This window comes from Nannospalax galili, unplaced genomic scaffold (assembly GCF_000622305.1).
Source record: "Nannospalax galili isolate Female #2095 unplaced genomic scaffold, S.galili_v1.0 scaffold54, whole genome shotgun sequence".
In the NCBI taxonomy this organism is placed as follows: domain Eukaryota; kingdom Metazoa; phylum Chordata; class Mammalia; order Rodentia; family Spalacidae; genus Nannospalax; species Nannospalax galili.
In genome coordinates this window covers 14,415,153-14,439,143 of record NW_008341028.1, presented here as the reverse complement: position 1 = coordinate 14,439,143, position 23,991 = coordinate 14,415,153, and the positions used below count along the sequence as shown (strand labels likewise).

General features: G+C 48.8%; 1 protein-coding gene across 6 annotated transcripts in view; it reads right to left on the bottom strand.

Moving 5' to 3' along the window:
* Positions 1-7,447: 7,447 nt before the first annotated feature.
* Positions 7,448-23,991, bottom strand: part of Pml (promyelocytic leukemia) — a 36,411-nt gene continuing 19,867 nt past the window's right edge. Inside the window, exons 5-10 of one of the 6 annotated variants that reach the window (XM_029565076.1) lie at positions 20,795-20,932; positions 20,117-20,375; positions 19,650-19,702; positions 11,651-11,801; positions 9,826-10,617; positions 7,448-9,790 (exon numbers count right to left, since the gene is read on the bottom strand). In XM_029565076.1, the coding sequence (XP_029420936.1) occupies positions 9,833-10,617; positions 11,651-11,801; positions 19,650-19,702; positions 20,117-20,375; positions 20,795-20,932 (1,386 nt within the window). In that variant the 3' untranslated portion in view covers positions 7,448-9,790; positions 9,826-9,832. Of the gene's footprint in view, positions 10,618-11,650; positions 11,802-17,868; positions 19,031-19,649; positions 19,703-20,116; positions 20,376-20,794; positions 20,933-23,991 lie in introns of those variants that run through there. The other 5 variants (XM_008836469.3, XM_029565077.1, XM_008836472.3 and 2 more) reach the window with 5 other exon arrangements.

Genomic DNA, 23,991 nt, shown 5'->3' with positions numbered 1-23,991 from the left:
TCTCTGTAAGATCAAGGCCAGCTGGGGCTATAGGGAAACGCTGCCTCAAAATAAAATTAAAAATAATAAATTACTAAATAAGTGACAAAACTGTATGTGAACCAAAGAATTTATTTAAGATAAATTTCTTTCTGATTTATTGTCAGTATACGTTTGATTTGTATCTTATATACTTATACACCTGAGATCACATAAAAAATTTGAGGGGTAAAAAGAGGTCATGGGTGGAAGAAGTTTCAGAAACTGTGGCCTAGTGGATAGAGGACTAGATTTTCTATCCCAAAGCTGCAGTCTTTCTTTGGGTCCAATTGGGTACATAGTGGCTTAGGATGACCCATCCCTAATCAAAGAGATGGACTGATTAATTTGGAGTATCTAGTCATGAGTAAGTTAACTGTAAGTCAGTCTTATCGACAAGATTCACTGCAAGAATGATCCCCTTCAATTCGAAAAGAGTTGATTTGCATGCTCAGAGTAATCCAAGGCAGTGTCAAAATGAATTGCAGTGAATGACCACAGCTATAGTTATCTAATGAGCCAATCTGTCCAGCACCAGGGTTCAGGGATTCAGGTCAAGGCAGTATTTTTGACCAGCTTAGGGGAACTCTGCTAAGCATACAAACCAGAGGATCCTCTGCTTTCACAGAATTCCTAAAAGGACAAGAGTCTGTTCTTGGAAATGCCTGTGCTGGAATCCAAAGCTATTTTGGGAGCAGCAGACGTTGTATATTTATGAGCAGGATATGTTTATGAGCTCAAAGATGTTCCTGCATGACTTCATATCCTGAGCATGTCACCCATCCACAACAGAGAAAAGAAGTGCTATACCATGGGTGACAAACAGGAGGAAGACCGCGTCTGTCATAAGAATATGGAGGGAGCAGAAAGTGTGAAGACCTCGATGGGCTTGGCGCTGGCGTCGTTTCACCTTCCCATATCTCCACACCAGCCACTCCTAGCCGTGGCATCTTCTGATTTTCCACTATTTGTTCGGTTGGTTGGGCTTGTTTTGTTTTTGTTTGTTTGTTTTAGAAAAAGTCTTATGTAGCCAAGGCTGGTCCCAAACTTGTTACATAACCAAAAATGACCTTTGACTTCATTAAAAATTTTTTTTATTAAACTTATAAGTATTTTGCCCACATGTATGATAGTGCCCCCATGTTGCGCAATGCCCGAGGAAGCCAGAAGAGGGTGTCAGATCCCCTGAAACTGGAGTTATGAGTGGTTGTTAGCTGCCATGTGGGTGCTGGGAACTGAACCTGAGTCCTCTGGAAGAGCAGTCAATTCTCTTAACCACTGAGCCATCTCTCCAGCCTTGAGTTTTGACCTTTGATCCTTCTGCTCCACCTCCTGAGGGCTGGGCTCATACCTGGTTTATGCAGGTGCTGGAGATCAAACCTAGAACTTTGTGCATTCTAGGCAAGCACTCTACCAACTAAGCTACATTCCTAGCCCCTGGGTCTTCACTCTTGCTATGCCAGGAGAATGGACTAGATGTTCCTGAGGCTTTTCAAGCATCATCATTCTCAAGAGCTGCTTCTAGGGGTGCTGTGGTTTCAAGAGCAGCCCTGCCACCCATTCGCAAGTTGAACTGGACTTCATGGTGGCATGTTATCTTTGGAAGGAACTTCCATGGAAGATTGTCCTGAGCAAGTCCAAGATGGTGAATTCCTTCCCCCATGCCCTTGACAATGTGAATGTTTCCCCTCCCATCCCATTGCAGCTTGCCTGGTCTCTCAAGGTCATCTCTATATTTGAACCCCAAAACTGACCCTTTCATGAAAACTACTGTATACTGCTCTATGGGCAGGGACAGTCCTCCTTTCAAACACTTCCAAGAGGCAATGGGGCACCATTCCTAGAAGTTAGAATCTGATCAGTGAGTAGTCAAGGTGCCACCAAGGCGGGCAAAACAGGGCTGCCATTTTGTTCAAGCACCCTCAGCTCCCCACAGTATATGGAGAGGGGGTCCACACTAAATAAGGATTCAGACTCCTGCAGACTCCAGCAGATACCCCAAGACAGGGCCTGGAGGTCTCCTCTTCCATCCCCCAGTCTCAAAGCTCCTTCTCAATTACTGTCCCCATCAAAGCCCAGAACAGGGAATGGTTGGGCACACCAAGGGATGGGATAAAGCTGGATTTCCTCTTTGGTATCTTCAGGCTCTTGCTGTCGGTTAGTGTTTAATTTTAGAGCTAGTTTCCGAGAAGCAGAGCTGATGTAGGATTTTGCATGCAAGTGGTCAACTTCAAGAAGAAGAAACCAGGGGGCTGGAGAGATGGCTCAGTGGTTAAGAACACTAACTGTTCTTGCAGAAGACCTGGGTTTGAATCCCAGCACCTACATGGCAGCTAACAACTGTCCATAACTCCAGTTCCAGGGGATTCGACAGCCTCTTCTGTCCTCTGAGGGCATTGCACAACACGGGTGCACTTACTTACATGCAGGCAATGCATACATACACATAAAATAAAAACAATAAATGAAGAAGAAGAAACCAGTAAAGGGGAAGAAGGGAAAGCAGGGGAGGAGGAAGTAAAGCAATGATGTGGTTTAGGTTCAAGGTGAAGTCTTCCACCTCAGGGAGTTCCCAACCCCTCAGAGTGCCTCCCAACTCCAGGGAGTCAAGGGAGCCCAGTGGCCATTGAGCATAGCATCAGACATTGCCCAAGAAATGCCAGGGAAGGGTGGGAACTTCTAGACACACTCCTCTTTCAGTGCCAGTACACAGCAGCTTTGAAAGTTGATGAGGCTTGTGCTGTCTTAGAGGGGGCTAGGATGACAGGCTGAAAGGATCCTGGTCTCACCAAGCATCATCAGAACTCAAGGCCTGGAGGTTCCCTCTCCCTCATCTTTCACTGTAGTATAGGGGAGACTGAATCTAAGAGTGGACACAGAGAAGCAGGTAGGACTGGGAAAGGCCTCCAGCATGTGGCTTCTCTGAGATATCCCTTTTCCTGGGCCAGTCTGTGTTAAAGATAAGCTGAGTTTGGTGCTCATGGATAAACTTGGGAGACATAGATAAGGCCTTTCCAGGGCTGAGAGGGACTACCTCTGTAATGGGTATGGTACCCCTGCTTCAGGTCCCCACTACCACCTCCAGAGCTCATGAGCACCAGAGTGTTCACATCAGAAGAGGCAAGTTATGTCACCCTATAGAGCATCTGCAATAGAATGATGGTATCAAGGCGAACCCCACAGAGCAAGCACCTCCAGCTAGGCTGGTGGCCAAAGGAAGGAAAGCCCTCTGGGAGGTGAGTGGGCAGGCTGCAGACTATCCCAGTTGTGCAGCCAGGCAAGGCTAGTTCTAGTGGCCACATCCTGGGGACCACCAGGCACAATTCATTGTCAGGGGGTTCAAAAGAGATTAGGGGTTGCAGGTTGAACTTAACTTTTCCACTGACTTCCTGTAAAGCTTTAGAAAAATCTGTCTCCCTTCTGGGCCTTAGTTTCTCCTCCTGTGCTAGGTATCCCTCCTGCCTGTTGACCTGAACAGGCTCAGGCCTGACAGTCTCTCTTTCCTCAGGCCTGTCCCTACCAAATTCAAACTGAGGAGGGTCCGCCAGCCTAGTCTCTCCCAGGAAACAACCTCCAGATGCAACCCACTTTGAAATGCCCTAAATAAGCTTTGCTGCCTTCCCAGCAAACAGCTGAAAAAGAAGCCCATGACCAGCTATCATCTGTGAGTGTGAGCCTCATCTCCCTGAGTCCTTATCTCCAGACCCAGCTGGAAACCTGATGTATTTATTTGCTCTGATGTATGTAGGGGGTGGGGCTCTGCCCAACCCACAAGTCTGCCAATGTGATGAGAAAGGATGAGAAAGTGACCTTCATGCAGATGGCGGTCCGCTAACCAGGTAGGGGCTAGGAGGCTGGGACTGCTATAAATCCCTCTGGTCTGCCACCAAGGGATGACCCTGTCAGGTTAGAGGACATAGAGAAGGCTTGGAAAAGTGGGGATAGAGACACCTAGAGCCTATATGGACTGGGATTAGAAGAGAGGGGACAGTTAGAGGAAGGATAGAAGGGGGAAAGCAGGAGGAGAGGAGGGGTTGGAGGGGCAGAAGCCTGTTGTAGGGGTCAGTACATAGGTCTTCTCCAGGGAGAAGAGAAGCACATCTCTCTCTTTCTCTCTTTGTCTACTATGTTGCTGATTTGCTAAGGTTAGTATTTCATGTTAGTTCATTTCATCCTCACAATTTATGTAGTATGTATTATTACCCTAATTTGCATACAACAATAAAGGCCGTTTCAGAACATCAAACAAACGACTCCATTTCACAATGTCTCCTATCACACTTGTTCGACTAGCTGACTTTTTGGAAAATTTCTGTGGTTAGCTAGCTGGCTTTTGTAATTGGCCTATCATGTTGGGAATATTTGTGTTAGCTGTAATATAGTCTAGGCAGCTGGTCTTGTAGAGAATTCCTCTGAGCTGAGTTTAAGGAAGTTCCTTGAGCCAAAAATGAAGGAATTTCCCCCTACTTGACAGCAAATACATTTTGTATGGGTGGGCAGGGATGCCCACACTTCCTGTTACTGCTTTATTTTGTCTTATTATTTATATATTTTAATGATGGGGACAGTCAGTAGAAATTCTAGATCCATCTCTCCACAGGCATCTGCTTCACTTAGGCCCAGTGGGTCGGGAGCTGACTCTTGGATTCAGAGACCAAAAGCAGATAATGGTCCTGACCACCTCTCCCCCAAACCCTAGGCTCAGCATGACCCTTGCCTAGGACCAGGACAAAGGCTGCTTTAGGGGAACATGTCCTCAGAGACCTCACCTACATCTCCTTCATGTCTCTCCAGAAGTCTCTACTCCAACTCCACCCTCACAGAGGGGTTAGCATTCCCATGACCACTTCTTATTTTCACTGTAAGCAGAGACAGGGCCCTGCCAGGATTCATGTACATCCTTAACAGGGGCAATACCGCCCCACAGGGAAAGGAAATTTGTCCCTAGCGGACAGCTAACAACCTTACAGAAATCATTACAGTCATTTCTGACTCAGTAAACAACGACAGTCCATAAGTACATCTATGAATGAAAGAAAATGATCTCTATTTTTAGAGGTTATATTCTTGAACCTGGAAAATTCTAGAGAATATACAATGCATCTCTTGTATTAAAACTTCATTGGGAGAAAAATAAAATTAGGACAAGAATTATATAAAAAGACTTTGGAGAAATGTGGCAGTAATGAAAGAAAAAGAGGTTGAGAAACACTGCCCTAAAATAAAAAATTAGAATTAGGGTAGGTTTGAGCAGTGGGACCAGAAGGTTGAGGGATGGGGGAGCTTTTGGAACCTGCATTTCTCATTGCCTGGGATTGGACGATCAGGAAGCCACTGGGAGACACCAGGAAACCTGCCCCAGCCCCCAGTCAAAGCCAGGTACCCCTGTATGTGAGTTATAGATGTGCCAGCCTAGACACGGGCTCCCTGTGGGTCAATCTCACTTTAGCCACAGACAGGGGTACTGACTTTGAACAAGATATTCCACCTTACTGTCCCCTGTGTTCATTGGAAGGATGTACACTAACTGGGATGTGGTGAAGTTGCTTAGCTGGAGGGATGAGGTGAAACTATTTATGCAAAATGGCTCGGGCGTGTCTGGCTCAGACTCCTTCCCAGTGTGCTAGCTGGGGGTTTATTCCCTTGGCTGTTTGGAGCTCTCACTCCTAGAGAGATCTGTTCATGTCTGTCTCTCCCTTGATTGGTGGGCCTTAGCCCCACCAGGGTTCAGTGAATAGCTGCCAGAGGCCCTGTCAGGTGCTTCTAGAAGATGATCCCAGGGAGAGAGACAACCTGAATTTGGGGGTGCCATGTTAACAGGCACTCCCCAGAAGCTTCATGGACTTTTCGGTCACTAAAGTCACAAAGACTTGGGGAAGTCTAAAGAGTGACCGACTCTACTTCTAACCTGATTTCTAACCTTTATCACTGAATGTGACCCTAAGTCTGATCTAACCCCACATCCTACCCTTTACCCTCACCTACACTGTAGGTCTAGCCCTCCCCCTGACTTCTAATTTACCTCACCCTTCCCCCAATTCTAACTTGGTCCCTACATAGTTTTCATCCTAACTCCACTGATAACCCAGTACTTCCCAGACTGAGATCACTCACTTCCATAGTTCAGGCTTGCTGTGCCTGTGTCCCTGCTGGGCTTATAGTCATTTAATATTTATTCTAAGCAGATTTTTAAAGAATTCCATGTTAGTTCCATTCTGAGCAACCGTATCTCAGAAATCAGCAAGGTTGGTTGTTTCTGATAGGTACTCAAATAAATAACAAAAGCTCAACAATTTAAAACTGTTCTACATGTGCCCGCTACTTAAAGTTGTCCTCTATGGTCCCAGCAATGTACACGGCACATTACAAAGGGTGTGGATACCTAAGCCTAAGCTAGCAGCCTAGGCTATGCTATTCACAAGTCTCCCAAACAGGCATGTCAGGCCAGGCATGTGGGCTGTGGCACCCTCTGCTGGCAGAACCCGGGAATAGCTTGAGCTTAGTTCCTCAAGCTGGGCAGGTCCCATGTTTTCTAACTTGACATTTAGTGTACCACAGCCCAGGCAGGCCCCACCTAAACCAGCTGTGCTATTCTCTTAATGCAGAAGAGCAAGGAAAAGTGAGACAGTACCCCTCTATGCAGATGAGCTAGGTGTGGGGTGGAAGCCAGGCTGAGTTTCTGGAGAAGGTCAAGGAACTAGGGCCTGCTGAGAGGGGCAAGGCCAAGGTTAGACACTGAGGTTGAGATGGAAGAGGGTACAGGTGGGGCTGGGCTAAAGCACACTTTCAAGGGACATTCATAAAGGTGTGAGTCTTTGCTTCCCAAAGGAAGCTGTGGGGCAGAGCTGAGCCGTGGCCCCAGGAAGCATGTTCTCTGCTCCAGGTCTTTCTCCCATTTATTATGTCAGGAACAGTTACTTACTGCTCTGCTACTCCAGGGTGGCCCCTGACTCTTCCTGGCTCCTTCAGGCCCAGAAACCCCACAGTTGTCTGCTTTGTCTCAGATACTATTTCATTCACTCAGCACACCATGTGTGTTTATTTCTTCGAGAGTAGGTTTCAGTATGTTTCCCAAACTTGTCTCAAACTTGCAATATTGCATCCACATCCTGGAGATGGAGACATATATGCTAATATATATATATATAGTTTTTTTACTAAGAACTGTTTGTTTTCTTATAATTTATAAAATGGTAACTCTCATCTCATCTTAGTCATCTGTGAAATAAGATTGTACATTTGTGTGGTTCTGTATATTAGAAAGCTATTTTCACAAACATCTCATCGGTTCACACGAGGATCTCACAAAGTAAAAAATAGTCCATATTATTTCATTTTACAGAGGACAGCCTGAGGATCTATGAATCAAGTGTGCCAGACCAGAGCCACAGGCTACTAAAATGAACTGAAAACCAGAAACCCAGTGAACTGACTTCTAACCCAGCAAGGTCTTTGTTGGTTGATGGGTAAATCCTGATAGAATCCAAAACTGCAGCACGTACAACATATTTAGACTTCGGTATTTTTTGGTCATGGGGTCAAGTTGAGAGAATAAAGCTCCAGGAGTAGAATGTGGGCACCTGGGACAGTGAGTGAGTTTCAGGGTGGTGGCACTGTCCATTCCCTGGCTGCTTACCCAACCAGTGAGCACCAATCCCTAGACAGTTGTACAGTGAGAAACACTACAGGTGCTAAGGTGAGTTCCATCTGAAACAACTAAGACAATGCATGGGCTGCACATCGCCTATGTCCTAGGCTTCCCCTCACTTCCTGCTTTTAGGATTTTACTGTCAACTCTAGAGACCTAAAAGCAGCAAGAGAGGATCAAGCGGTAAAGTTCCTACAGGCCCTGGTCTCCTGTCTCCTTCTAGAAAGAGATTCTTAAAGTTGGTGTCTCTTTCCCTGCAGTTGCTCCCACTTTGAAAGAGATCCTGAGGCAAGCTCTCCTGGTCTCCCTACTTGAAATAGTGGGTTTATATCCTTGATACCCTTAGCACTGAATAAAGGGCCTCTCACTCTACTAACTCTGAAAGACCCCCCCCCCCAAAAGTTGGGCAAGCACTTGCTCACCCATAGCTGGGAGAGCCTCTCCTCCCCAGGCAGGAGCTGGCTTAATGGCTCCTTTTGGGAAGATAGATGAGTAGTTTGTAATTGGAACACCAGGCTTTCAAGATTCGTATCTTTATTAAAGGCTGTGACAGTGGCAATAGGGCAGGGGTACCTTCTGTCATAAATTCAAGATAAATGGTACCAGAAGACAGCCGGCCTGGAGGGGCTGGGACTCAGTGGGCCCTGTTAGCCGAGGGCTAGGCCCAGAGCAAAGTATGAGGCAGAGCCCCAGCACTGTCTTGCCAGCATGACCAGGCTGTAGTTCAGTCTCCCTTCTCCTCCTCCACCCTTAGGCTCCCTCAGAACCAGAGCTTTCAAAGTCTTATAGGAAATACATCAGAATTCAGTGTCAGAGTTAGTGTTCCTGTGGTAGGAATAAACTTCTATAGACACCCACAAGATGGAACTGGGGCCGTGGGCATGCAGGCTTCACCCATATGAAAGTTTGAGGCCAGCAGCTTTCAAGGGTGGCACCCTGGGCTATCTAGAGGAACTCCCAGGAGCAGAGAGCAGGGATGGGATGGGATGGGGGATCAACAATGACAGGAGTTCTGCTAATCACAGGGAACAGCTGACCTCCTAGTGTTCTGCTTCTGATCTCCAAGGTGACCATGAGGTTGGGGACCAAAGTCTTGGAATGGGAGATAGGATTTAAGGGTGAAGATGCTTCTTATCTATTTATGCCCTGCTATTTATGTCTGGAAGTCCAGCTTGGTAGAGCTCTGAGATAATAATGTAGATCAATCAGCCCATTTCACAGGTGGGAACACTAGAGCTGTGGAAGGGGTCTTTTCCTAGTCACACTCAATGCACACAGCCAAGGCTTTCTCTGCTGCTCCATACTGCTCTCCCTGGGGATGGGGAGCAATGTCTATTACAGCAGTACTGCTCAGACTTGAGCATGTGCAAAATTAGTGGAGAACCTGTCAACACTGTGGGCCCTACTTCAGAGTGTCTGATTCCAGAGACTTGCAGTACAGCCCATGGATCCATGTTCCCAAGTGCTCATAGATGTCAATGCCTCACTGAACATCCCTTGAAAGAGCTGAGGATGAGGATGGGGACAATGCAAGGAGGGGTCAGGTGGCCTAATGAACAGAGAAAAGTCTGAAGGGTCAAAGTGTGAAAACAAGGACATGGAAAGAACAACAGCTTCTAGGTCTCTCTGCTGACAAAAGGCCCTTTTGGAATGAAAATGCTTTTTAAAAAAGTGAACACAGCTGGCTTCTGGCAGTAGGGGCTGGGAGAACCCAAATTCACAACAATGGTTTGGTTTAAAAGGCACTTTGGGTGCCCAAGGGGCTGCTCACATAGTGGCCAGCATCATCTAAGTGTTATCCACAGGAGCTGTCAGCAGGTCACCTGGGGCAGTGACTGGACATCAGGGAAATACTGCAAGGCCACCCGTGGTAGTTGCAGGTGGGGTGACCGGGGTGTTATTGGACCAAAGAGCCCAGAGGCCACACCTTCTTCTCTTCCTGGTTCTGGTTCTAGAGGGAGGGTCTAGGTCTAGATAGAGTGCCTTTGGCCTCTGCTGAAGGAATTTTAGAGAAAGGGACTTTGTTCTCAGAGAAAGGGCACCTATTCTGGACCAAATGGCAGCTGTGTACTGGATACCAGAACCTAGGAATGCAGGAATAAGTGAGACCTGACTCAGGGAACCCCACCCTCTGTGCCCACCAGCTAAGCCAGGCTTCCTCTCCTTTCATCTCTGCTGGGAGGCCTTTTTGGCCAATCTTTGGCCAGAGAGAGTAGAACTGCCTTCTGCTCCTGTCAAGGAATTTCCTTCCAACAGGCCTTGCAGGTAGGTGCTGAGAGCCTGCAGGTATTGAGCAAGCTGGGCAGCAGATGATGACGAGGTAGTCTGTAGGCTCAGGTAGTGGCCATATTTCTTCAAGCCCTCCTGTGGGTTGCTGCGGTATGTAGTTAGTAGTTCCAGGAAGCTCACGTTGTGCAGGGCCAAGAGGCGGGCCTCAGCCCGGGGCAGAGCACCTGCCTGAACCAAGGGCTGCAGGGAAGCAAAGCACTGCAAGCTACTAAAGGGGTAGATGTGCTGGGCCAGCTGTGGTCCTGGGGAGATCTCAAGGAGGCGGCACAGGTCTCGCATGGCCAGTACGGCAGCCAGAGCGCTCCGCTCGCTCATGTTTCTGGCCAGATAAATCTTAGCCAGGTTCCTGAGTTTGAAGCTGCTGGCCCCAGGTACACGCTCCCGGATGAGAGGCAATGCAGCCAGGAAACCATAGATGGCCTCTTGGAATTCCCACAGCCTGTTAATGTCATCTAGGGCCCGGAAGAAGATGGGGAGTCCGGGTCCCCACAGCTTATAGCAGGCCAAGATGGGATGGTGCATGGAGGTGAGGAAGCGGAGGAAGTGCTGCAGCCCTACCTCCAGGGAGACGGCCTTGGAGTAGACACTGAAGGCCTCTGGCTGGATGAGCACTCGGAACTTGCTCTCCCGGTTCACAGCTGCCAGCTGGCTAATTTTCTGGGCTAGGCAGGAGAGAAGGGCAGGGTGAGGTTTCAGGGCACAGGAGGTGCTGGGGTGGGTGCAGGGGGTCCCCCCAGGTTGCCAACCCACTATCTAGAGATCCCACCTTGGGCTTTTTGGCAGGCGGCAACAACAGCCTCAAAATGGAGCTTTGGCCTAGCTCTAATGGGATAGGGGTCAAAAGAGTTCACCTTTTGGGGGACTAGCCCTTCCTATCACACCTGACCCCGAGTCTGCCCAACCGTTAGGACTCTGGTCCCTCTTGTATTCTCTCAGCTTCCACCTACACCAGAGAGTCCAGGTTGTTTCTTCCCAGCCCTCCACTTTCTACTCCTACCTGCAACCCCATAACAAAGGCTCCCAGTTGGATCGGAGCCCTGGGCCACAGACAGCGGCCCTGCACATCCCTTAAGAGCATGGCCTGGAGCCTCCCCCTGAGGTCTGCAAATGACTTTCTTTTACTATGGGAATACTTGTTGCTTCTGGCTGGCTAGACAAGCCCCAATGTCAAGTCCATAACATGGGGCCAGGCCTAGGGCTGCTGGCTCCAGCAGGGGCATAAAAGGGTCAGGTAAAGTGTGGTGGGAGGGCGGCAAGGGGCTTCCAGGAGGAGTCACATCTCTCTGTGACTGGGTTCTGCTGGCCTCCCTGTGTATCCACTAGTAGAAAGGGCCCTGTTCTGGGAAGTAAATAAAAGTCAAGTTTGGATTACTGGTCAGCAATGAGCCCACACACTGTCCTATTTAGAAATATGCTTCTGGGCTCCCTGTATAGAGAAGATCTGGTCAGAAGTGAATTGTGGAGGTACAAGTTTCCCTCCCATGTTCAGGCCCCACTCCAGGCAGATGCTGAAACACCAAGGAACACCTGGCATTCCAGGTGAGTCAGAGTCCTCTGTCTACCTGACCCACCTGGCTGCTGTGGTACTGCCAGAGCTCAGGGCTGACTAGACCCTTCAGGTGGCTCTGCCTGCATTTCTCTTGGGGGCTCAGAGACTAAGATAGAAAGGGATGGGGTGGTCCTCAGAGAACCCACTTTCATTGTCAATCTTGAGGTCAAAGAAAACCAGGGGCCTGTCTTCCACTTGGGGGTCGGCGAGGTTCTCTTCCAGGACCCTGAGGGAACTGGGACCCTCCAGCTGGAGGTCACTGGACTCACTGCTGCTGTCGGCCAGTTCTCGGGAGGACTGTAACACAGAAAAGCCAACAGGTCAGGAGTTCAGAGGCCTAGAGGTTCCAAGGCAAGGCAAGTGTATTCTCAGGAGCAAGTGTGCACACAAGTATGAGAATGTAGGAACATAACAAGCTGGTACAGTCACAGCATCTTTGTGAACAACAGAGGGAGGTTAGTGGGAATTTGTGTGCAGGTATGTCACATTTGAGGCTTACACCTGTGAACCAGAGCACACACCTTAGGAAGGGAGGTGTGAGAGTTCAAGACCAGACCGGCAAGAATGAGTGTGTACAGATGTGCCTATGTGGAGATGTGTTTGAGAGTCAAGGGTGAGTGCATGCATGAGAAGTGTGAATGCATGAACTTGTGCTGACATAAGTGTTGGGGGCATGTTGTATTCTCTGTGGAGGCTCAAGAAAGGGCCAATGGGTGTGGGAGACAGGGCCAAGGCACTCGCTCCTAATTCATGTCTCTGAGCAGATCAAATAAGCATCACACATGGAGGCCAAGAGGGAGGAACCTTATCTGGAATCTCAGATGATTCTTTGGAAGGGGAAGGAGCTTGGCTTTCCTTGTCCTCCAAGCTAGCCTAGACCCAAGCATAAAAGGGAAGAGGAAGGCTGTTGTCTCCTGAACTCCACACTTAGGTGGACACACAGTTCCTGATCATGAGAGGGTCGTGGAGGGAGAGCTCAGAGTCTCCAATCCTGGGGACCCTCCCACTCTGCACATCCACAGCTCCACAGAGATGCCAGGGAGCTCCAGGACCACTGAGGCTTGCGATGAGGCTCTGCGCTCTAGCATCAAGGCTGTCTTGGCTGAAACACTGTTTCAAAGGCTCCAGGCCCCAAGGATAGGAAAGGCTCTACCTCTGAGACTTTTCAAAGGTACTGGGGCTACAGCCAGAGTGAAGCCTCAGATGATAATAAACAGAATTACTCATCAGCATAGTTGTTATTCCCAGGGGTTAAAATTTTTGTGACTCTCCTATGAATGCCACCTTTGGACATTAGCCATAGGGCAGGAGGAAAAGACACGGCCAGTGTCTCCAGGATAGTAGGGGGCACTGCTGAGATAGAGCTCAGAGGAGGCCTTGAGTCTGTTTTCTTACAGGCTGCCTTGGTTTGTCAATGGAGTTGTTGTTCCAAGGCACTGAGTCTTCTAGTCACTCTGGCCTCTGGCTAATGCCTCTGACCTCAGAGTTGATTGGCATACCTGCCCAGACCTTTCCACTATCCAGGTAAACACTTGCTTACCACACAGCATCAGTCAAAAGAAGTCATACTGCTCACTGGCAAGTTAATGAGGGGTAGACTTTTCTAGGAGTGGCTGGTTTTCTTTCAACTTGTATTGCATAGTCCTGCACCAGGCTCCCCAACTTCCTTGTTTTGTACCTAGTGACACCATCCTGCTGTATCTTCCCTGTGAAGACTCTTCTGGAAGCATCTCCTCCTGGCTAGCTGGGAGTGGCAGACTCCATCCTTTTCCCTTTGGGAGAATCCAGTCATTTTCTAGCCGTGGGCTTCTGACATCAGTCCCTCTGCCTCAGTGTTTCTATCTGCAGGCTCCCAGGGACTGTCCTCTGCTTTGGGCTGGTAGGCAGAGCTGAGCCACCCTGGACATAACATCCTTTGGTCTAGGATCCCTCTTGCCAGAAGCTGAAGAGTTGTCTCATTGGCCCAGTTCGTTTTGCTGGGCACTGACATGGCATAGAGCTTTCTCTTCCTTTTTTGTTCCAAAGGTTACTGCAAAAGCCCCTTTGTAGCCCCGAGTGCCTCCACCTGACTCCTTCCTTCTGGTGATGTCCCTTCAGGCTTCATGGCCAGCCTCTTCCAGAGAGAAGGAGTCCTGGGGACCACACAGCTGTACCTTTAGGCCACCTCCCTCATCTCCGCCACATCATTTATGGCAGTCATCAGAACCTCGTGCCTAGATCTTCCACTCCTGAGGCTGTCTTCTTTATGGGTGCTTCACTATCGAGATGCTCTCTTCCCTACCTCTGTGCTGTGACTGGAGGAAAGGCTGTCTTACAGCAGGGACACACTTCTTCCTTCACTTTTATCTGGTCTTTAGGAACTGCCACCAAGTATGTCAGGGGAGCCAGTCTCACAAGAACACCTTGCATTTAAGCCGGCCATCTGTAAATTTCAAGTTCACCTGCTCCTCTTAAACCTAGCGACTCAGCTTGGGAGTAGCTGGCCATTTAAGCAAGGCTTTCCTAAAGTTGGGGGCTGCAGGAAGGGCAGTCAACATACACAGGGTCTGGTCTCAGGCAGCTTCCCCCAACCAGCTCATTAAGAGAGCTTCCTATCTTATCTGCAGCCCCATTCCAACATCTCATTCCAAAAATCAGGATAGCTGGGTGTGAAGGACACAGAGAGAGACAGACACTGAGGAAAGGCAAGAAACTTGCTTGCAGAGGAAAAAGAAATGGAGACAGAGGACAACCTGAGAAACAGAGGTCAGCTCTGGAGTGAGAACAGGAAAGGGAGGAGGGAGGACAAACCTCTAGTTTGAGGAACTGTGGTGTGAGAGATGATGAGAGCTCAAGGATGGAGATGAAGGTTTAAAGTGCCACTGTGTATTATAAGCTGTATTCCCTTTATGGTTCTCTGAAAGAGGCAAATAAATACCTGGAAAGATCTAGTCTCCCTTCTCCCAGCAGTATCACACACAGCATATAATTAGCATTTTATTCAAGGCAAATGAACATTCCACTCACAGGGATGTGCAGCTGAATCTCCCAGTTCAGTGGTTTTTGATTTGGGCTAGGCATTAGTAGCATTAAAAACTCTGGAGGCCCAGGTTATACATAGACCATTCAATTAGAACCTTGGGAGTAGGACCCAGCAATCTGCAGTTGCTTAAACTCCTCAATGCATAGCCAAGTTGAGAACCATTGGTCTAACTATGGATTCATTCCATGTTTGAGTGTCAGCCAAACACTCAAGCCAAACCCTTTGTGAAGCCAGCCTCCAGGTTTCAGGAGTTATCTAGCATCTGCCATCAGTGCTCAGCAAGAGTCCTGACACTCCTGAGGAACTTTCTTAGCACCCAAGCTACAGTTGGGCTCAGTTTAGGAAGACACATGCATTTCTGGGTTTTTCAGAAACAAGCTCCCAGTTCTTGCAGGCTCTAAAGCTTTAGAGACACAGCATAAGTAGCAGCAAACCAGGCCATTCCACTGGCAGGCTTATGGCCTCTGTGACCCTTTTGCCTGCTGCTCCTAGGCAAACAATTTCCACTTTTTCAGCTAAGCACCTGGCTCACCTTTTCTGATATGCACACTCACCAGTATCATGGGCCCTCCCCTGAACCAGATGCTGTCCATGGACCCCCCTTTCTCTGTCAGTCACCACTGCCATGTCTGCCACGGGCTGCCCCCTCAACTGGGCCCTTTCTTGCTTCCTCTTGCTCCTGCTGCTGCCAACACACTGGAACTGGTCATCTGTTACAAAAGTGGGTGAGCACACCTCTCTTCTGCTCTGGCTCCTCAAACAGTGGCCCGAGCTAGGGGCATGGCTAAATGACTCACACACCCTTGCAGGGTTTTTGTTTTTTGGTTTTTGTTTTTTTTTTTTTTTTTTTTTTTTTGATCTTTTTGAGACAAGGTCTCCCAGTAGCCCCAGCTGGTCTGGAACTCACTATGTAGATCAGGCTGGCCTCGAACTCACAGAGATCCACCTTCCTCTACCTTCCGGGTGCTGGGATTAAAGGTGTACACCCGGCGGTTTGTTAGTTTTTAAAGACAGGGTCTCACTACGTTGCCCTGGCTGGCCTGGAATTTACTATATAGACCAGGCTGGCCTCGAACTCAAAGTGATTCAGATTTGCCAGCTTCTGCCTCTCAAGTGCTAGGATTAAAGGTGTGTGTCAGCATGCCCAGCCACCCTTGTAGGTTTTAATCATAGTTCACATCCCAGGAACTCCACAAGTGTCTTCCATTGCTTGCTCAGTTGCTCCCTCAGATGGGAAAGTCTGGTAACAGATACAGCTGCGAACTATGCTGAGGCCCCTTACATACTGGGTCATTTGGAAAAGGTTCCACTTTAACAGGCCAGTATCGTATGACTTTTCACTAACTGCAAGGCTGAACAAAGGCCACCAATTGGGAGAATATGAGGATGGGAGGCCTGGAGCACTCTGTCCCTCCCTCCAAGCTGGAGTATGGGGATTTTCAGGGAGGGGTGCTGTAGTGCCTCAGGGGTTTGGAAGGGTCCTGGAGGATAAAAGTAAAATGCATGAGAGGGGGACATGATTCATTTATTTCTTAAGTTAGGGGCTCCTGTGATGGCTAATTTTTACTCATACACACTTCTAGTTGGTTACCTCTTCTTAACCTGAAATGTGCCTTTCCCTCCTCTCTGGATGACCCCGATACCCACACTGATGGTGCAGTTGGATCCCCTTTTCCCATTCCATTTGCTACACTGCTGGTCACAGCACCTGAGCTCAATTTGCATAATGTTTGGTGAAACTTCTGGCTTCTTTTTCTCCTCTTTCCTTCCCAGGTTTCTACCTTCACCCAGGGTCAGTGGTAACTTGAACTTTCTCAAGGTGATGAGATGGAAAGAAATGCCCAGGTAGCAGAATACTGAAAGGAAGGCAAGGCTTGAATATTGGCTGGAAGTGAGAAGTAACTGAAAGAGATGTTCTGGAAGTCTCAGCTTGTATGCCCAGGCAGATGGTGGAATGATGCCCTGAGAGAAGAGAGGATGTGTGAGGTACTTATGGGGCATTACAGTGGGGCTATCAGAAAGTCCTAACATGCCAGCTTGGCAGACAGCAGTGAGCAGGGATATCAGCTCTGGGCAATAACTACAGTCAGAGTGGTCATACTTCCCCAGAGAACATACAGACTAAGGGGCAAAGAGACTTGAGAGGGCAGTGCTGAGAGCTGCAAGGGGGAAAACAGACACCTGGAGAGAGGCTGATCTGGTCAGGAATGGACTGAGAGGCTTGGTGCTTCCCTGGTGCCAGAGGGTAGGGTTCATCGGCATGTTAGGGAGGGGCAGGAAGTGGGATGAGGAGCAGGTGTGAAGCATGGATCAAGAGGGTGATGGGCAAGACATCTTTTAGTATGCTACATTCAAAAGGACTTGAAAGCATTAGTAGACAAAAGTGGACAAGTATTAGATGAAGTAGGGGCTCCCCCAGGATAGGGGTGTGTCCTAGAGGCAGGTGGACTTGCCCTACAGCCTGACAGAAGGGACCAATAAAGGCATGTGACAGTATAGGAGACTCTAGTTAGCTGAATGTCCACTATCTCACACCATCATAGGGGTACCTGTTTTCTCCCTGGAGCAGAAGATGCAGTCATCAGGTAAGAGTGAGGGTCAGGATGAGGCCTAGAGGACAAGAGTCCCTGCAGAGATGGTTGAGAGCAGGAGGGTGTAACCAAAAGCACCAAGGCACCCTCAGGCTATAGGCTGTCCTTTGCCCTTTGCCTTCACATGTCGCTTTTCTCCAACAGGTCTCCAGGGGGCAGCAGAGAGACAGCAGGCGCATGTATCCTTCCAGGGTTGTTTCTGCCTGGCAGGTCCTGATGGGGCAATGACTGAAGTGGGAACAGCTGGAGGAAGGTGACAGCATGATTGAGGGCTCAAGGAACAAGAGGCTGTGGTTTGAGTCAGAATGGTCAGTTAAGAGATGGTGTCAAGGCACACCGTGTGGCCACATGGTTGTCAGCTGAAGTGGCACACAGTGAAGACCTTTGAGAGGCCAAGGAGCAGATGGTGGGTGTTGAAATCATCCAGGAAGAAAGCAGGACCTGAAGGGGAAGAAGAAATCTGGGAGGCAGCTGGTCATATCTTCCCTCAATGACAGGAAGGTGGGTGGCTATCTGAGATAAACCAGGGAGACAGGATTACACCCTGAAAGTGCCTTCAAAGCCACCAGGTAACAGGGTTCGAACAGTTCAGATCTTGCCATTTCCTACCTTGGATACTCATGAGTGTGGGAGGAGGAGGAACATGTTCTCCTTAGAGAAGTTCCACGCAGGGAGGAGATGAACACCCCTGCAGGGAAGAACTGAATCCTGCATAGAATCTGATGGCTGTGGAATAAGGGCTCACAAGGGAGATGATTCAACAAGTATTTATTGAGCAGCCAGGCCTTGGGACTGACAGGGTCCCTTTGCTCATGGGCTTAGATCCTGGTAGAAGATGGGGAAAAGCTTGGGGTAGGGCTGGGACTGGGAACACAAGAGGGTACAAAGTACAGGAAGCTTCTTTCTTGGGCAAAGAGGTCTGAAGGGAAGGGTGGCCTGAACTTCAGTCATGCCATGAGAAGCCACAGAAGACTAAAGTCTCCCAGTTCAGAGGTCTGCAGAGCCCCCATTCCTTGGCTAGTTACTTGACCAGGAGTTAATGGCTACCTCCTAGCCACAAACTTTTTGGTGTGTGGGCTAGAGGAGGTACCCAGGGCTCAGGGCAGGAGTATCTGACCACAAGACTAGAGATAGGGTGGGGTGGCCAGCAGCCATGGAAAAGGGGAGCACTTAGGTTCTCAGAGGCCTGATAGGGGCCCAGGTCTGGACTGGTGGGGTCCCCCTTGAAAGGGTAGGGTGGATATAATGAAATTGGAAATACCTCAAGGGGGGCCTTGAACTTGGGGATTCTCCACTGGGGCTTTGTTAGAATCCCTGGGGGGAACTCCTGCCTGTGTACCTCCCATGGAAGAGGCATTAAGCTGAGAAGTCATGACGGAAAGAGGGAGAGAAAAAAAGTTTCTGAGCCACTGGTTTAAGTGGGGGGAGCCCCTGAAGGAGCGGCCAAGGGACCGGAAGGCTCTGCGTATTCGGCGGGGTGTGCTGAAGATCCTCTGTAGGCAAGCATGGTGTGCCTGGCCATCAGTAGGAGGCCCTACTGTGGCAGAGGTGGTGGCCTGAGACACAAAAGGAGACCTGTGTGAGGCCATATGGCCCCTAGGGGACAAGCCATAAAGAACATGATGTAGGTGGGTGGCTCTTCGTACTCTGTGTGAGCGGATGCGGTTCCGACGGAGGATGGCAGCATACTCCTGTTGAGCAGTAGGCTGGCTGGGAGACTCAGTGTCAGGGATGGCAGCTTGCTCATTGGCTTGCTCAGTGGGATGGTGGGAAGGCCAAGCTTGGGGGTGGCAGGCACCTCGGGGCAGACCTCGGGGGTGGGAGATCCAGCCTGGGTGAGAGGATCTTCTAGATCTCAGCAGGGAGTAGGCTGGCGAAGAGGGTTGAGCGGTGGTGTCCGGTGGCTCTGTATTCTTTCCAATACAGAATCTCAGACTGAGAGCTGGAAAGGGCCTTGGGGATGCTCAGTACAACCTTTCACTGTTTTTACGCTCTCCTTTTCCCTGGACTAGTAACGCCCTGCTCTCTAGTAACACATCTCCAGGGACTAAGGGTCACTGGTGTCATTCTGGGATGCTTCAAAGAAGTTTTTTAACATGGAGTAAAAAACTGCATATGGCCCTGTCCATTATTTGCTATCCTATGGCCACACTCTATCTAGTCACTAGCCCTCACTGACTGTGATTAAACAGGGAATGGACTCTTGTCTGCTCTCCTCATGGAGGACTTAGTGGACAGGAAATGCATAAGGAAGCTCTAAACAAGGGTCTCTAGTATTCCACAGTTGAGGAGGGAAGACTCTAGCCAGCATTTCAGAGGCATACATGCCTGGTGTAGTGAGAGGACTAGGGTGTTCTAGGCATGCAGGTGGCACTTGCAGACTATCTTCAGGACAGCTTAGGCTTTTATTGCCTTGCTGGAAAATTCCTGAGTGCAAGGCTAACCTGAGCATCACCTGCCGTGACCGTGGTGGCCCTTAGGACCTTGACTGCGGGGAAGCAGGAGTCCTGGGTTGAATTCTGTGCCACTCACCGAGTTCTCAGCATCCGAGTCTTCTGAGCTGCTGATCACCACAATGCGCTCTTCTGAAATGGAGAGGGGCATGGTATTGGGTCTGTCCTGGGATGTGCACTGGCTGGAATGAGGGGTAGTCACCCAGGGGAATCCTTGCAAGCCAATGGGATGGAGGTAATAGATGCCCTGTGTGTGTAGGGAGTGATGGGGTGTATGTGAACATTATCTTGTGTCTGCAAAGCATGATGTTTGGCACTGAGAAAGTTTTAGGGGAAAGGACTTGAAACTAGGGTACAGTCCCTCAGGCTTCCCACACTGGAATCACGGCAATGTACACAGTAAACTTTCACCCCTTAGCAATTTGTGGGTTACCCCTGTCATACTCAATGGCAGCACAGAATCTTGCTGGCTTTGGGCTCCCAGGTGGGATAAGAATGCAGAGAAAGTGGCCCAGAGGCCTGAGGGCATCATGCAGCTCTCCCTACCTGTCTGTCTAGTGTCGATGGTCACATGGTTGCTGTTGGGTGGGAGGATCTCTGTTTCTAGGATGGGGCTCTCAGGGCTGGGTGGCCCATCCAGATGGGGAGGTGAGACCGCCTTGGAAGTGCTGGGCCTGGGCTGCTCAGGGGAGCTTGTGGCCAACCTTGTCTCATTCTCCTCCTTGGACTCCATCTTAATGATCTTCCTGGAGCAATCAGTATGGCAGCACTTTCTCTTCAAGGGGGTGGTTGTCTGGGAGGCTTCCTGCAGAGTGGGGGGGGGGTCACAGGGCTGGCTCAAGTACCTGGGCTAACCCCCTGAGCTAAGTGCCAGGGGCCTATGGCATGCCTTTGCTCCTATTCCCTCTGCCATACAAACCACACCTCCGCAAACACGAATCCCTCCTAGGTTGACATGCATACTGGTCATGGCCACTAACCCACAACTTCTGTGGCCTCATAGCCCTGGCTGTCTCAGCATCCCAGATGGGCTGGGAGTGGTTCAAGCTTACTGGGGGAGCTTCTTTACCAGTGTAGCCAAGAGCAAGAGAACACAGATTAGATGTTGAGCAAATACTTGCTCATGAAGACCTTAGGAAGACCCCAATTGTCATCCAGCTACACCTCATTGTTAGCTGGAATCTGAGTCTTTCAGATTGAGACAGGGCTGAATAGTGGCCTTACCTCTCGATAGGGAGGGCCTTTGATGGAGAAGGCATACACCGGCACAGGGTGTGCTCCGGGCACTGATTGTACCACAGCCGTAGTTTGGGTGTCAGACAGATCTAGGGCCTGGGCTTGTGTCCGCTGCACTTCATTGGGCTGTAAAATCAGGCAACAAGAAAATCAGAAATGACCACAGACTCTAGGCCTACAGCCTGCCTCAGTTGTGAGCTTCCTAGCCCCAGTTGCAGAGGACAAGGAGTCCTCCCCAGCCCTCCCTTGATGTCATTTCCTTCTGACCTTGGATTGCTGATACCCAGGCACATTTCAATTCTTATGTGTACTAACAAAAAGGGAAGAAAGATACCTCAGGGACCACACTGCTTAACAACATGCCTGACAACCAGCCCAGCTTTCATACCTCTAGAGGCAAGATTCTCACTGCAGAGAGAAAATTCTCCCACTCAGCTAGGCCTGACCTCTTGTGAGCTCACTTCTACCCCTGAGCCCTAAGTCTGTCTGGACAGCTACTACACAAGTTGGACAATCGACTTAAAACTCTTTGGGCTTCAGTCATCTTCTGTAAAATGGGTATAGTAACACTTGATTCATATGGCAATGTGGATGACTTGTGTTCAATATCATCAAAATCCATAGGCGAGAACCTAATACTTATAGAATATCTCATTAATGGTGGTAGTGAGGATGGGTAATGATGATGATACTGGTCTGATTACTACTCCATGTCAGGCTCAGTGCTCAGTGTTTTGTGCGTCTATCTCAAAATGAAGCAGGGGCAGTTCCTCAAAAAGTGAAACGAAGAATTACCACATGACCCATCAATTCTACTCTTAGGTATGCACCCCAAAGAACTGGAAGCAGTTGTTGAAATGCAAACTTGTACATGGGGCTGAGGAGGTGGTTAAATGGCAGAACACCTGCCCACCACATACAAGGCTCTGGGTTAGAGCCTCAGTGCACATAAACTTGTACATTTAAATGTTCTATGTTTCCCTGTCTGACTCAGAAAAATTGCTGGTATGTAAAAGGCTCTTCTTCTACTTAATCTACTAACTCCTCATAGGCAGGGCTCGGAGACTCTCTGCTTCTGTTGCACCTTGAACACCTCATCACCAGTGTTAAAGAGGTAGAAGATATTCAGAGGGACTCAGCAAGGAAAAAAAAGTCATAATAACTGACTTAGAGCTTTAAAATCATAAGTATATTTTCCATTAACATATTGCAACGTTATGAAAAAGGCCTAGGAAAAAGAGGAGGGAAGACAGCTGAGCTGTTTCCACCCGAACACTCCTCATGTTGCTGTATTTTCTCTTCATCTCTTCCAGTCATATCAGTGTGATGAAAGTAAACAAACCAGAAGCCTCAGGAGGATGTGTGTGTGTGGGAGCTGGAAGCACTGTGAGGGCCAGAGCTGCCTCTCCTGACAGAGAGGATGTAGCCACATGCCCTGGTGACAGTTGGTGTTAGCCTTCCTCATATGACCTTTGCACCCACCCACTGCTACCCACTTCCTTCCTGAGTTCTATTTAACACTCAAGTGATGATCATGGTGAAAAGCAGGAGGTTTTGCAAAGAAAGGCACTGCCCAAGTTCAAGCTGAAACTGATTCACAGCATGAATGAGGACCTCTGCTCCAGCTTTATCAAGACAAACATGGGCACAATGTCTAGTCCTCCACACAAGACAGTAGGGGATCCCATGCTATATATTAATGAGCCACTGGCACCTGGAAAAGAACCGCGCCTGTGGGCCCAGGGTACTTTCCATTGTATTTCATATTGTTTCTTTGCGGGTATCTTCCATGATAGCACTTACATATGGCTAAGTAAGGCATGCCCCAGCCATTCAATGGACGATGCTGCCTGAAGAGAGGTGCCAGGAAAGTATCAGGAAGCTCTCTACCTCCTAATGAAGTAAGAATTCAGGAATCTACTGTTCAGTGAAAAGTCTGAAGCACAATACCATGTGTATGTACATATGGTGCTATGTTATTTTGTGCAAAAACAGAGGGGAAAAGGCAAATATCTGTAATCACAGTTGCTTAGAATTATAGGAAGAAATTCTGCAAGAAAATATAAATAGTGATTAAAGATAGATGTCTGCGATTTAGAACTGGACACATGGGGTGAGATGGGAGCGACATGTGCTATTTTATTTCTTTCTATGTTTTAATTTCTGACCCTGTGAGTGTGTAACTTATCAAAAAATAAATAAAAAGCATACTCTTTTTGCTTCTGAGACCATATATATGGGGATGCAGTACGCAGGACATTTAAGAGTTGGCCTTTAGGCCTTCCCCCAGCTTTCTGATTGTGGCTGAGTAATAATAATAGCCTTTCTCTGGACTTTAACCACACCTTCTGTAAGAGGTCTCAGACTCCAAGGTTTCTCATAGCTCTAAAACTCTTCAAGTCTGGCCTCCTTCAGGAAGTCTTTCCTGATTGCTACAACCCACAGCAATCTCTTTCTCATGGGTCACCTGTTGTGGCAAAGTTAGGAAGGCTTACCACTCCTGCTACCCAACAGAAGATCTACTGGTCCTGGGCTCAGATTCTGTCAGGCACATACAACCCAGAGTGATCAGAGGAGAAAGATGCCAGGTATAGGAAGGAATGGAGAGGGCTTATCCTTCTGCAGGGGAGCCATGTCTATGAGTGTTGGGGGGTGCTAGAAAAGGTGTCCCTGCATTTCTACCCAGGGGAGCACTAAGCCAGAGTAGTCAGAGATGGAGAAGCACCTCAAGAACAAATGAGCTCCCTGTACCTGGAGTCATGTCCATGAAAGCTGCATGTCCATGGGTCAAGGGCTCATCAGAGAGAATGCCAATATGAAACCAACCTGAGATACTGTTGTTCTTATATATGCGATGGTCCTGGAATCCATGGGACAGAGCTGACTCCTAGCCTCATTCTCTATTCCAATTCAAGAACCACAAGTTGGGGGGGGGTTACCTGTGCTAGGCCCAGAAAATGGCTTACACATGTGACATGCCCACTCCTGTGCCTGACCCCTCCTGATCTGGCTCCTGGCCCATTAAGAGCTACTCTGGCACTTAGGAGCCTTGTGCACCAGTTAGCCAACCCTTCCCTTTTTATTTTTTAAAAATATTTTATTTGAGCCAGGCATGGTGGCATACGCCTGTAGTCCCAGTACTTGGGAGGCAGAGGCAGGCGGATCTCTGTGAGTTCAAGGCCAGC